The sequence below is a fragment of the Plectropomus leopardus genome, chromosome 4 (assembly GCF_008729295.1).
Source record: "Plectropomus leopardus isolate mb chromosome 4, YSFRI_Pleo_2.0, whole genome shotgun sequence".
Lineage (NCBI taxonomy): Eukaryota > Metazoa > Chordata > Actinopteri > Perciformes > Serranidae > Plectropomus > Plectropomus leopardus.
The window spans coordinates 22,403,549-22,417,294 of record NC_056466.1 but is presented as its reverse complement, the minus strand read 5'-3'; the positions used below and the strand labels follow the sequence as shown (position 1 = coordinate 22,417,294).

General features: G+C 41.1%; 1 protein-coding gene across 1 annotated transcript in view; it reads left to right on the top strand.

Moving 5' to 3' along the window:
• Positions 1-13,746, top strand: part of pkd1a (polycystic kidney disease 1a) — a 94,863-nt gene that overhangs the window by 60,115 nt on the left and 21,002 nt on the right. The window contains exons 26-46 of the mRNA XM_042484667.1: positions 309-630; positions 1,029-1,245; positions 2,763-2,922; positions 3,017-3,169; positions 3,296-3,440; positions 4,554-4,889; positions 5,026-5,114; positions 5,285-5,600; positions 6,152-6,326; positions 6,465-6,729; positions 6,807-7,002; positions 7,638-7,808; positions 7,895-8,038; positions 8,627-8,837; positions 8,922-9,048; positions 9,146-9,256; positions 9,557-9,606; positions 10,560-10,774; positions 10,919-10,997; positions 11,135-11,250; positions 13,093-13,295. Of these exons, the coding sequence (XP_042340601.1) occupies positions 309-630; positions 1,029-1,245; positions 2,763-2,922; positions 3,017-3,169; positions 3,296-3,440; positions 4,554-4,889; positions 5,026-5,114; positions 5,285-5,600; positions 6,152-6,326; positions 6,465-6,729; positions 6,807-7,002; positions 7,638-7,808; positions 7,895-8,038; positions 8,627-8,837; positions 8,922-9,048; positions 9,146-9,256; positions 9,557-9,606; positions 10,560-10,774; positions 10,919-10,997; positions 11,135-11,250; positions 13,093-13,295 (3,801 nt within the window). The remainder of the gene's footprint in view (positions 1-308; positions 631-1,028; positions 1,246-2,762; positions 2,923-3,016; positions 3,170-3,295; positions 3,441-4,553; positions 4,890-5,025; positions 5,115-5,284; positions 5,601-6,151; positions 6,327-6,464; positions 6,730-6,806; positions 7,003-7,637; positions 7,809-7,894; positions 8,039-8,626; positions 8,838-8,921; positions 9,049-9,145; positions 9,257-9,556; positions 9,607-10,559; positions 10,775-10,918; positions 10,998-11,134; positions 11,251-13,092; positions 13,296-13,746) is intronic.

The following is a 13,746-nucleotide window of genomic DNA, read 5'->3' as shown; positions in this document are numbered from 1 at the left end:
ATAGCAGGAAAGAAACATGCTGAAAGCATTAATGTGGGACAGTTATAGCCTTGTCTCTGATGAGTCATTCATCTTTTTTAACTGGAGCACGTTTGTACTGAACCCACAAACACCGGAAAGCACACATCAAAACAAATTTTTAGAAACAAGAAGTTGTCCCTAGCTTTAATGAAAGCTTAGTGCTGCTCATTTAATGTATTTATGCCTCTAATTAATTTCGGTAAGAAATATATTAAAATAAATATATAATATGTGGAGGATATATAATTTTACTTTAAGTAAAACCTTTCTCTTTCTCCGCCTCTCAGCGCTGGAGTGCCAGGACGCTGAAGAACGAAATTCTGGTCCTAGATTCCTCCTCCACCACCACAGGAAGTGACGGCATGAATCTGGTGCTGCGGCAGGGTGTGCTGCATCACGAAGACTCCTACATTTTCACCCTGCACGTGACTGATGGCAGTCTGGATGGCGACGGCGTCGCCTCCATCACTCTGCATCACAATATGCCCCCGGCCGGCGGGGAGTGTCACTTGAGAGGCGGAGGGGAAGCGGGAGTGGAGTACGGAGATGGAGATGGCGAAGGCTGGAGGCTCCGCACACTGCTAGACCGAGTGCACTTCAACTGCTCAGGTAGGAAGAAGAGAGTTTTAGCTTTGCTGTCAGACACACATGAACCACATAATGCTTGCTTCATTCCCCTTATTTTCCTCTGTTTCCAAAGTCTACTTTTGTTTGTTATTATAGAAATGTGTTTTATTTATAGGCACCTTTCAAAGCCCTCAAAGACACCTTACGACACAGTAAAAAAAAAAAGCATCCATACATCATAAAATCAAACAAGCAGTGATGTATAATCATACATTTATAGAACAACTTGGCAACATCATAATTATAAACTAAGTATAAAGTCATCATCAGTGCAAATCTTAAAGTGTATGTAACTATTAGAACTACAGAATGAATATGCTCTAACCCATCGTGTTCAAGCTTGTTTCTTATGTGCGTCTTTCTCACTGTCTTGCCTCCAGGTTACAGTGATCTGGGGGTCTCAGAGACTCCTTTGCTCTACAGTTTACTGGTGACACGTTGCAGAGAAGACTACTGCGAGGACTTCTGTGTATATAAAGGCAGCAGCCCGGAGCACTCGGCCTTCCTGCCTCCAGGCTTCAGCTCAGCCCGCAACCGTGTAGCCGTATCCATCACAGTGGAGGACCACCAGGGAGCTGCCATCACTGCACTCAACAAGTAACTACATTTTACTCAATTGTTTGGTTCGGTTAAGCAGAAGTGAGACCAATTAAAAAAGGTTTAGTACCTCACTGTTTTTCTTTACTTTCCATTACTGAATCTCACTAAGCCTGGGTATTGCAGATGTTTTTCTGAGAGGTACAATTTATCCCCACCATCTCTAAGATTTTGTCCTGTTGTTGACCTCTGATTTTTCTGTGGAAGAAGTTAAGTCAAAGAATTTCATCACAAAACTTAAATGAGGACAAGGGTGTCTGGTGGCTCTGTGGATAAAGCAGGCGACCCATCTATGAAGGCAGTGTCCTTGCCGCAGCAGATTCGATTTCAGCTCGCAGCCCTTTGCTGCGTGTCATCCCCTCTCTCTACCCCTTTCACGCTATCAATCTTCTGTCCTATCTAAAGGCAAAAATGCAAATGCAAAAAAATAATCTTATGTTCATTTTCAAGTTCATACTTGAGATTTCTTCTGCTTTAATGGTCAAAAGCACTCAATTTTGTAGCAGAACTTTCTACCATGAAAATCATCAATAAAAGCTTCTATTCCTAATTCAGCAGGAATAAAACCTAAAATCAGTGAGAAATCAACAACACCGGGAACCAGTATTACATGTTTCTCTGGCGTTATCTGTAGCTACTACATGTGTAAGTGTACCTCCTTTTGGAGAATGGCGCTAAAAAAGAAAAGTGGCACTTTCTACTGTGAAAATTCACCAATAAAAGCTTTTAAACACTGGGGCACTCCATGTACAAAGGCTATGTTCTCACGGTAGTGGCTGTAGGTTCAATTCCAGCCAACGGCCATTTGCTGCATGTTACACTTGTTTCACTGTCCTATAAAATAAATGCAAAAAGCCAAAAGAAAATCTTTTAAAAAGCCTATAAACACAACTGGACGTGTTGCAGCAGAAATATGATTCACAATCAAGGAGAAATCTACAACCTCTGCAACCACGTTTCCCTAAAATTAGCATGTAGCTTTGTTATGCAGTGTAGGCTATGTAATGTAAATACTTAGTAGCATGCCGGGAGCAGATGAGGTTTTGAACTGATGTTTTTTCTCATGGGAGTTACTTTTACACACACTTACCTCATCATTTGAAACTCTGGCCAAATTGAATATGAACACCACACGCTGTAACTCCATATATAAGACAGAAAACACGGAAATGCATAATAGGTCCTTATTAATCAAGTTTAGCTCTTGGTTAGACTTGGTGCCTCACAGTAGGACATTTCAGCACATCGTGTGTAGCCCAGTGAATTTAGCATCTATAGATCACTGAGCACTATTACAAGTTTCAGCAGCAGCTCCTGTAAAGGATCAGAAAATAGGTACAAAGCTATATGTCTCCCAACAGTGAATGTAGACCTTTTGACTGATAGCCGGACTTTAAGTAGCACAATTAATGAAACCATCAGCACCTGGGACATACGTCCAAGTCCACAAAAATATAGCAAAGCTAGAAATATATATATATTCTGTGTAAAAGTGTTTGTTTTGTGTTTGCGTCCAGGTCAGTTGAAGTTGTGCTGCCAGATCCGCCCCCTGAGTACAACAGCCTTCCCCACTGGCTGTCTGAGCTGACTGACAGCAAACTCAAAAAGCTGTTGGAGCAGGGAGACTCTCAGAGGGTCCGAGAGTTGTCGTTGGCTCTGATTACAGTCCTGAATGAGGTAGGAGAGGCCTTGCTTAGGCAATATCTATTGATGCATTTATGTTAATAATACATGAAGCACACTTATACCTGCATTTTCTCTTTTTTTTCAGTATGAGAAGACCAAGGAACCGGAGGGGGTGTCCCAGGAAGAGCGTCGTTTCCGAGTCAGAGTTCGCAGCAACATCACCAGAGCCCTGACCGCTCTAGATCTGACCACTGTTAATGACATCCAGCAGACCTCCGCTGCTTTGGCTCAGTGCACGGTGAGCAGGATGAGAGAGAGGCGAGGTGGGAAGGAAAGAGGGCAAAGAAGAAAAGGACAGGAACTGGCAAAGTATAAGCTACAAAAGATAGTAGTCAAGAAAGTAAACAAAGTGTATGTTTTCCAGGCGGTGAGTCGAGAGTTCATCTGTGAGGAGTGTCAGAACAGCACTCTGAACAAACTGGAGTCCATGCTTGAGATACTGCAAACTGACACCAAGCAGGGCACCGTTACTCCTACTGAGATAGCTGACAACATCCTGAACATCATGGGTAAGAGAGAAAGTTTTCTGCGTGTCTGTGCAAGTGTTGCCATCTTTCCAGAACAGTGTTGTTGTGAATGAAAGTAACATTATTCAGGAGCCAGTAACAAAGCTTTTAATCATGTTTATGTTTATTGCTAAGTGGAGGTTAATGTCTTCTCAGGGCTGTTGCTTATAACCAAATCACGTACTTGGTCTATAAAAGATCAAGAAATATAAGAGACCAAGAAACAATGGCTGCTATAAAATATAGACATAACCCGTTTATTTATGTTGTGTTATAAGGCTGTAAAACTGCTCCTCCTGGTCACAATATAACTGTATTTTTGTTACTTGTTGTATTGGATCCATATCATTTAGTCAACCTTATTACCATGCAGACCTTTGTATTCAGTATTTCAACCATCTGTTGTAAAAGCCCTTAACACCATATACGCACCACTCTTTCTGTCCCTCATTTGGAAGATTTATAGTTGGTTGTTGAGAAAACGAACCACAGTAAAACTGTGCAGCTGTAACTTTATTAACTTTATTTTTATGCCTCAGTGCCAGAGATAGCTCTCCATCTGTTCATCCTATTCTCATGAATGCAATATCTCAAGAACTTCTTTGAACTTCTCAAAATTTCTTTGGCTTTGGCACAAACGTCCACTTGGAATCAAGAATTAATTGGTTAGAATTTGGTGGTCAAGGGTCAGTGTGATCTCACAAAACACGTTTTTGGCTAAAACTCTAATTATTAAAGAATTTCACACAAATATCTAAGAGGAAAAAAACTGTGAAGTTTTAAACTTTAATATCCAAGGGGTCAAAGGTCAGCTATAATGTTCTGTAAAACCATTTTCTGGCCATTACTCAACCCCATAACTCAGAAACAGAGAGGGAAACATTTTTTCGACATTTGCTGAATTGGTGAAACTAATTTTGGGTGTCCACCTTAAGGCTCTGATTGTATAGATCATCTATGCTGGGGGAAAGATGTGCGTGAAGCTTCCATGTTTTCACTGACATGGATGTAAACTTTAACTGCAACTCGATGAGTTTGTGGAGACATACATCCGTGAGGCACTAAGTCTAGGTCTTGGCTGTTGACCTTATCTTGTATTCACTTCCTTCTCTCAAGGTGATCTGATCCATCAGGTCAGCCAGTCAACATCTCAGTCTTACCTCCAGCCTGCCTACTTGGATTCACTCCCACCCCGCTCCACCACCTCTTTTGCCTCCCCCGGTGAGGAGCCAGTAGGAACCCTGTTTGACCCGTCTCCCTCCTCACTGGAGCCGCACCCTCTGCGAGTGGCGGCCAAGGCTTACAGCCTGTCCTCGGTCCTGATGCTGATCCTCATGCATGCTCGCGTGCTCAACGAGGAGCCGCTTGTGCTGAGGGGAGCTGAGATCGCCGCCACAGGAAAACTGGCGGACCCCCAGAGCCTGCTCTGCTACCATGGAAACAACAGTCCAGGTAGGCTTGTGTGCTAAGTGACCTGATGAATGTTACATTATGTTTCTGAACATCATAAACAGTAAAAAGGCATTCATCATAATAGTTCATATGACTGTTTCATCCTCTTTTCTTCTCTCCTCTTTTATTTTCCCAGAGTGCCAGCGATTCTCTATCCCCAGAGCGTTTAACTACAGTCTTGGCAGAGCAGCTGCAGGAAACAGCATCATGCAGCTATTGTTTCAGGTGACAAGGCAGAACTACCCGGACTACAGAACTACTAAGTCTAAGTCTCTCATCAATACAATAAGTTGTCTAAAGTGGTCTTTTTTTGTTTTCCATGTCTTTGTGTTTCACCCTTCACTTCATCAGATCTGACTTCATCCACTGTTACTATGTCTTCCTTTCCTCACCAGGTTGAGTCCAATCCATTCCCCTTTAATTACGTGGCGAACTACACCGTCTCCACTGAGGTGGCATCCATGGAGTTCCGCACTGAAAATGGCACCCAGATTCCCATCTCCGGACTGGATGATAGTCTAGCCATCACTGTGGCTGTTAACAATGGCAGCGTAGCAGAAGCAGGTCCTGAGGGTTCTGGCACCGGAGGGGTCCCTGCAGCCGGAGCTGTTAACATCAGCCACTGCGACTCCGTCATCGTCAGGGTCAGCACGGGAAACACCAACAGACAGGCGGGACTGTTTGTGCAGCTCAACTTTACCTCTCTGGAGGGTTAGTTTATTATATCATTATATGATGTATTCAATACAGTAAACACACGTATTGGTTAAGCTTTCAGTGTTCAGTTTTTGTTGAAACTGTGCAGGGAAAGTTTTTGAAAATGTAACACAGGTAGTGTTGGTTTGGACTGCATCACAAAAGAGACGGACCTGTTGTTGCCCCTAATTTTTATTATTCTCACTTTTGTTTGTACTGTTGGAAGGTGTTGAATCCTGTTTTTTTCTCAGGGATCAATAATGAATAAAGCAGTGTTGTTCTGGTACCCCTTGTAGCATGAGACAGGCTATGAGTATTCTCAAAGAGCTGGCCAGCATATTGCTATGGCCCGAATTATATACTATCTACAGATGCATCAGCATCACTAACAGGTTAAAGAGAACTTTGTGACTCATATAACATCCCGTTCTGTCAGCATGCTTCCTTTGATTGAAAATTGAAAAATGTAATCCTTATTACTTTATAAAATACATTTATATACTTTTATTTGTGATTTTACCAGCCCAGTTTCATTCTTCTCATTATTATTTCTTTTCATTATCCAGATGCCACAAAGACAAATAAAATAGAAGAGGATGTGGAGCCATACATCACAGCCTACCTTCATTCACATGACACACCCAATGAGTTCAACTGCACAGACAAAAAACGTATCGCACTCAGTATGACCAGGGGGCAAGATCTTGACCACAGGAAGTACACCTTCTTCCTGTCACCAGAGTAAGAGCTCATCCACTGTAATCTCATTATTTACTATTGTTTGTGACAACTGTGGGCCCATTAACAGCTCTCAGGTTACCAAGCAATTCATTTACTTTCTGTACAATGTGTAACAACCCTTCATCCTGTGCCGCACAGGTTGTACGACACCACTCTTGACTACTTCATCAACGTGAGCACGCCGTGCAGCCCCAGCTCTCAGCCTGTGGATGTTCGTCTGGAGGTCGGAGTGTTTGCCTCTCTGTGTCAGTACTTCAGTGAGAGTGAGAAGCAGTGGCGAACAGATGGCATGGTGCCACTGGCAGAAACCAACGCTAGCAGAGCTGTTTGTCGCACCAGGCACCTCACAGCCTTCGCTGCAGGCCTGTTTGTACCAGCCAACGCCATCAGCTTTAAAGTGCCAGTCAGTATCACAAAAACAAGCATTTTTTGTGCCCATGCAACATATACACACTTTAAAACATTTTTGTTTTCCTTCAGGAGCGTTCTGGAGTACCGAGCCTGGTCGTGCTATTGGTGTGTGTGTTGGGCTTACTGAGCTATGTTGTGGCAGCAGCCGTCTTGCACAAGTTGGACCAGCTGGATCTACGCCGGGCTGGTGTGGTGCCACTCTGCGGCCGAGATGGACTCTTCAAGTACGAGGTCCAGGTCAAGACTGGCTGGAGCCGTGGGGCAGGTGAGTCAATGAGGACACTTTTACCTTTTACCAGCAGTGGTAGTTCATTTGTAGTTTTGCAGAATACTTTTTACTCTTACACAAGTACATTTGAGATAAAACATATACAGTATACTTCTGCCATTACATTTGGCTACACACTTCTCGCTGCATTTACTAATATGTTAAGCCAGTGGTTACCACCCTGGGGGACCGAACGCCCATTAAGGGGTCATCAAAGCTTCACCTCTTTTCTTTTTTTTCCCTGAGATATTTTTTCGTAGATTTTGAGAAACCATTATCTAAATCAACTAGTGTCTTGCGATTTCTGGAGCATCTTTTGCCAAGTTGCTCATTGCCTTTTTACCTATTTATGTTGAAGAAATCAAACCAAATTCGTTAAGGTTCAAAGGTCTAAAAACTTGTGAAAGATGCCTGAAAGCCGCACAAGAAAAGCGATGTTGCTACTATATTAGATTATTCAAGATTATTCAAGATGTACTTTTTCAGAATCTCACAGGAAGAGTTCATGGTGAATAACTGAGAACGAGCTATAGGCCTGTTCACAGAGCCTTCACTCTGCCAAACAGCATCGTCCTGCAAGCTCAGGATTTGTTGGACCGGTCGATATAGTGCACCTCTCTCTGTCCCTCCAGGCACCACGGCTCATGTGGGAATCAGTTTGCATGGACGTGAGAGCCGCAGTGGACACCGCCATCTCGACAGCAGAGGAGCTTTCACACGCAACGCTCTGGACATCTTTCATATCGCCACGGATACCAGCCTGGGCAGTATCTGGAAAATACGAATTTGGCACGACAACAAAGGTACTGATTCACATGCACACACAAACTTGAACCAGCTGACATTTGGACAAATCTCTTGTAAACATCATTTCTTAAACGTACCTCAGGTCTGTCCCCAGCGTGGATGCTGCAATACGTCTTGGTCAAAGATTTGCAGACAGGAAGCAGCTACTACTTCCTGGTTGAGGAGTGGCTGTCAGTGGACAATGAGAGAACTGACGGACGGGTGGAGATTGAGGTGGAAGCCACAGGTAAGAAACTACGACCGTAATTAGCAAAGGAGGAACCGGGTCATTGTTTTACATGTCACAAATAGGTCGCGAGTCTTAGAGCGAAGTCCCAAGTCAAGTCTGACAAATCCAAAGCCAATGCAGAAGTCCTAAACACTGAATCCTAGTCCTAAACCAATCAAAATGCACTTTTTGCCAAATGTAATGCTATTTGAACAACAAAGTAATAATAAATGAAGTTCTCAAAAAATATTAATACTTTTTAAAAAAGTGTATTTATTTCTTTAAACAAATGCAACCGAACATAATCATAAAAGACTATTGCTAATATTGTACTTTCATAGCTTTTAGCACTATTAACTAAATCGCAACACAATACATTTTGCATGTTTCTGTAAAGTCCTGCTGTATTTAACTAACTCTCATTGACTTGGGGCAAGTTATCAATTATTTCCAAGTAAAAAGGCTCAAGTCCAAGTGAATTCTTTTTTATTTTGTCAAGTCGAGTCTAAAGTCATTAGTCCAAGTCATATGACTCAAGACTATAATAAGATCCACTATCTGCAGTAGCTTTCTTCACTGCATTGTGTTTCTTCCTGGTTCCTTCAGAGGAGGCTGTGCTTCGTCAGCTGCCCCGCCGTCTGCGGTGTGAGCTGCAGCGGGCGCTGAGTGAGAGTCACCTGTGGCTGTCGCTGTGGGAGAGACCGCCCCGCAGCCCGTTCACCCGCCTGCAGAGAGCCACGTGCTGCGCTCTGTTACTGCAGCTCTTTGTGTTGGCCAACAGTCTGTGGTACAGCATTGTGGTGGACAAAAGATATAGGTATACAATGTATTTCCCTTCTTTGTGTCCACATTACAAAGTGCTGATTTGGTGCTATATTTTCAATGCCATCTTGTTTTGCAGCCCGCAGGCAGTGTCAAGGTTTTCTTCATTGAACGGCGAGACAGTGGCAGCAGGTGTGGTGACCTGTCTCGTCGTCTACCCTCTCTACCTGCTCGTCTTCACGCTCTTCAGAATGAGCCGCAGCACGGTAACACAAACCTGCACAAAAAAACAACACAATCTTGTTTTTTAAATGCCTCCCATGGGCCAAACAGCTGATTTTTTTCTGTGTGTATCAACAATAGTGCGTGTCCGTGGAGCAGGTCCCGCCACAAGTGGATCAGGAGTCAGTGGAGATTGACGACTTCCTGGACGACTCCATGGCTGGAAGTTCTTTCCTCTTTTTTAATGGCGAGGTAAAGTCTTATGGGAAAAGACGGGGATATAAAATTGAATCATGCCTGTTACCATTACGTCAGATACCTTAATGTTTTTTTTAAAGTCATTGTAGATTCAATCTAAAATTGATAGAGTTCCCAGTGTTTTTTGGGGTTTTTTCTGCTGATTGTTTAAGAATAAAGGAAACAGTGCCCTTAAGAAAGTAAAAAATGTTATGCTTTCCCCATGTGAGATCATTAGTGTCTTTCTCTTTCTCTCTCTCTGTCTTTTACTCCATCTATCTATCTATCAATCATCTTTTCTTCTCTGTCTCTTAGACTAACTCAGAGGAAACCAATGTGGATTTGCCAACTCCATCAACCAAAAGGTGAGACGCTTCGTTTCCATGACAGTGCATTTAGATAATTCATAGCTTTAGTTATTGGAAGACAAACGTCGAGTGTAATTGCCAGCTGTCAGATGAAGCAGGGGTAAGAGAAAATACAAGACTAATGTGCTTAATAATAAAAAGAAAAGTGGATGGATATGTATATAATATCTCTTTTATTAACAACCTGGCTAACTTGTCTGTAACTTTTGTGCCTCTCTTGAAAAAGAGATTTTTAATCTCAAGAGGTGTTTCCGGTTAAATAAAAGATAAATAAATAACTGTGTTGCATGGTATGCATGTCAGCACATATTAACATATTGTTAACCTTTTACTGCATCTTTTAACATTTTACTAAGATCTAAGTCATGAATTGTATTTTATCTCATCTTACTGTCTATTGTTGTTTCTTGGTGTTATTGCTGTTCTGCATGTCCGCATGTAATGCTCAACTGTGATGTTGCTTCACGCCACGTGCATGTCTATCTGTGCTAAAATGCTGATTGTTGTTGCTTTCTTATTGTTTTGTACTGATGTTCTGCTGTTTCTTGTTGCTTCGCTTGGCTTGTGTTCTGTCTTGGGAGTTGCTGTTTGTCACTGCTTTTGTTGTCTTTTTTTGATGATCTGCTGTCTAGGTTTAAAAACATCTTGCCAGAGAACTACAGCTAACACTGGCACATTTACAGAAATGTTGATCAAATGGATCACAGTGGTTTGTGATTTAAAATGTTGTGCTCTTAAAGACACAAAAAAGATCACAAACATTTTTATATTAGTCTCAAAACAACTAAACATTTAAAGGCCAGTAATTGTCTCTCAGCACTTAGTCTCCTGTTATTTATCATTTTCCTCTGACAAACTTGATTGTTTGGTAGGTTTTAATGGAGACAGAGAAGAATGATTTGCTGATTTTTTTTTTGCCTCTGCTAATTATGTCGCGCTGTGTGTTTCAGTGGGGAGAGTTGGTGCATGGCAGAGGAGGAGCTGGAGGACAGGGACTGGCCGGAGCTGTTGAGTGATGTGTCTGTAGTGGGAGGGGCGGGGCATGGGGCAGGGCTGCCCAGGCTCAAGAGGGGTCAGGGGAGCAGGCACCTGGGTGTAGACATGACCTTTAACCCTGAGGACGAAGAGGGGACGGAACAACGCAACAAATACTTCACCTCCTCAGGTAACCAAAGCAGGAAGGCTTTTAAACGTGTTGAACCTGTTGTTCACGTTTCCACCAACAACTACTCATTTTATTGAGTACATTAAGCATTTGGTTGTATTTTGTACAATATGTGAAGTCCAGGCTGTTGCCTTTCACTCACAGACGAGGACCTGATCAAACACATCCTAGCAGATGGACAAAACTTCTTTCCTCAAGCAGACGAAAGTGAGATGGCTGATCTGTAAGTTTGAATATTTTATAATGTACATTATAAGATAAATTGAAACACTGGCTTTACTTGGAATATTTGTGCATTTGCTTAAGTTTGAATTATCATTATCTGTCTTCTTATTTTCATTGCCTGTTTGTGTATGTCAGGTCAAGCATTTTAGGAGACAAGACTGAAGTGATTCTCCTCCCGAAGCTGAATGAGCCTCTCCCTCTAGAATCTGTGAGAAGAGACCCACCAAAAACTGCTTTCACCTCAAATACAGGTGTGTGTTTGAATGTGTGTGAGGCATTACTTATTTGAATTATAAATCAAATATCATCACAGCACTCAGGGCCTCAATTTGTCAGACCTCAAGACTTATACTAAAAGTACAGTTTGCCAATTTTCAGCCAGCTGTGTATCACAACAGTGTGGGTGGTATGTGTATATGAAATATATTAACCCTCTGAACTCTAATGTTATTTCTTGAAATATCTTAAGTAAGTCAATAAACCATAATAATTGGTAAAAGTATCAAAATAGTGTCAAGTGGGGTAAAATAAAAAAAAAAAAAGAAAAAGAAAAAATACTATTATGGGCCCTTGAAAAGTAATGGAAAAGTTTTGAAATTTTGTCCATAAAAATGTTTGGGAACCCTTTAACTCTCAAGTGATCACCTTATCATTATGTATGGTCAGAACAGCTTATCAGAAGAAAGGACTGCCTTAAATCTGCCATCTAGTTTACACTTTTGAGAAATTATCACCATATACTCATATTTTACAATAATATTTGAATGAAGATTAAATAATAGAATAATGGGAATGGGAAGAAAAATAAAACCAAAGCCAAGGTCAGAAAAAATAATTATTCTGGTAGACGAACTAGCTGAATAAAAACATGACAAGGGTCATTTTGCACCAAATTGTACATAATACATTTTAGTAATGAAAATATGTAAGTGATTGAAGGCAAAATCAATATCAGAATTATTCATAAATGAAAAAAAACATGTTTAAAATATTAATACATGTTGCTTCAGATAACACATTACTCACCATGGCCAATGGTATTTGATATATTTACTGAAAATCAGTTTATCTCTTTAATTAAAAAGAAAAAACACTTTTATTCTTGGTTGTTGCCTTTATCTTTAACTTTAAAAGTCCCCTATGGCTGTTTGATAAATACTGGACCTGGTCTGTATTGTTTCCATCTGAACTGGTTAACAAGTTAGATCTGCAGAAAATGCCATGGTAAGTCTATTTGATCTTTGTGCTAATGGTCCTACATCTTAGGTTCAGGGTTGTTTTATCCAAAAAAATGACAGCAAGGTACTTGTTGTCAATTGTCAAATAAATGCAGCCGCAAAAAATCTTTTTTCTTCCAATTAAATAAGATCTGAAATATCATCACAACAACAAGGTCTTTGTAAAAGATCCTCTAATTAGAGTTTAAATTGCATCCGAAGTTACTCTCCTCGTAGATCAATTATCTGCAGACTGCTCTGCTGTTGCTCTGCGTGCTTTGCTCTTGACACATGAATCACCCCGTTGTTTTAGGATAAGAATTGTAATTCTCGTTAGGTAAAGAGCAAAGTCGAATCATCACTTTGAAAAATAAATGATCCCAGTGCCTGGGCCGTTATGTTTTGACGTGAAACCAATTCTGCTTTGATTTTGCTGTCTGAATGTTTAATAAGCAAAACAAGTTTTTTTGTTGCCAGAGAAAAGAATAAATTGGCACTGAGATGCTGGGTCCAAAGTTCTGACAGCATAATTTATTCTTCTTTGGGGAAGTTGATTCATTTGTTCGTGGTTTGTCAAAAAGACTTTGCAGTCCTTTTGGGTTAAGAACGTTTATAAGAACGGATTTCCTTTTTGTGAAGTGTGAAACAACCTTCAAATATTTATCAGCCAGGATAATTAAAAAATGCAAATTCCGTTCATTTAAACTGTTAGAAAGCAGATAATAGAATCCATATACTCAGCAGTCTCTTTCTTTGTGTCTTTTATCTGCTTTGTTTTAACTCTTAAGACCTTCATATCCTCTCTGGTCTGCTACCTTTGCTTACATTTTGCATTACTTCATTTTATAACGTTTTTTTTTTTTTTTTCCTCTCCAGTTGTGACAGACGTGTGTCGTCCCAGAAGGTTTCCTCCGTGGTGCGGACGTACTGCCCTGTGGGGCAGCTGGGCAGGGATTGCTCTGGCCAATGGTGTGTCGATATGGGCGGGTCATGGGTTTAGTGAACGCGTGGCCATGATGTGGCTCATCTCCTGTTTTGCCAGTTTCCTTTGTTCCTGCCTGCTGTTGGAGCCAATTAAGGTAGACACACAGAAACACACATTTTTTTCTCAGAGATTCTAGTTGAATGCACACATGCATATGTTTTTTCTAGATTTACACCATGTTGCATGTTTTTTTTTTTTTTTTATTTTAAAGTGGATACAGCTTTACGTTTTGTTTTCCTTGGTGCTGACTACCACAGTTTCCAAAGTTACTTTGGTTGTGCCACCTGTGATTGGTCACAACTTCATGTGATGAGATGAGATGCAGCTCCAAAATACTTCTACACACCACAGGCGATCAGGTGGATTATTGGTCTCTATAATGCACAGTACGTTCTGTAAACACAGTATGACAGTGGTATAACAATGAAAATCTTCATTAGTCTCGGGATAACAGTCTGGATAATACATGGAACATATGGATAATTAAGCTAGTTTTACACCAAAAGTGAACGTTTTAGGTGCTAAAGGAATAATTGTAGAACAAA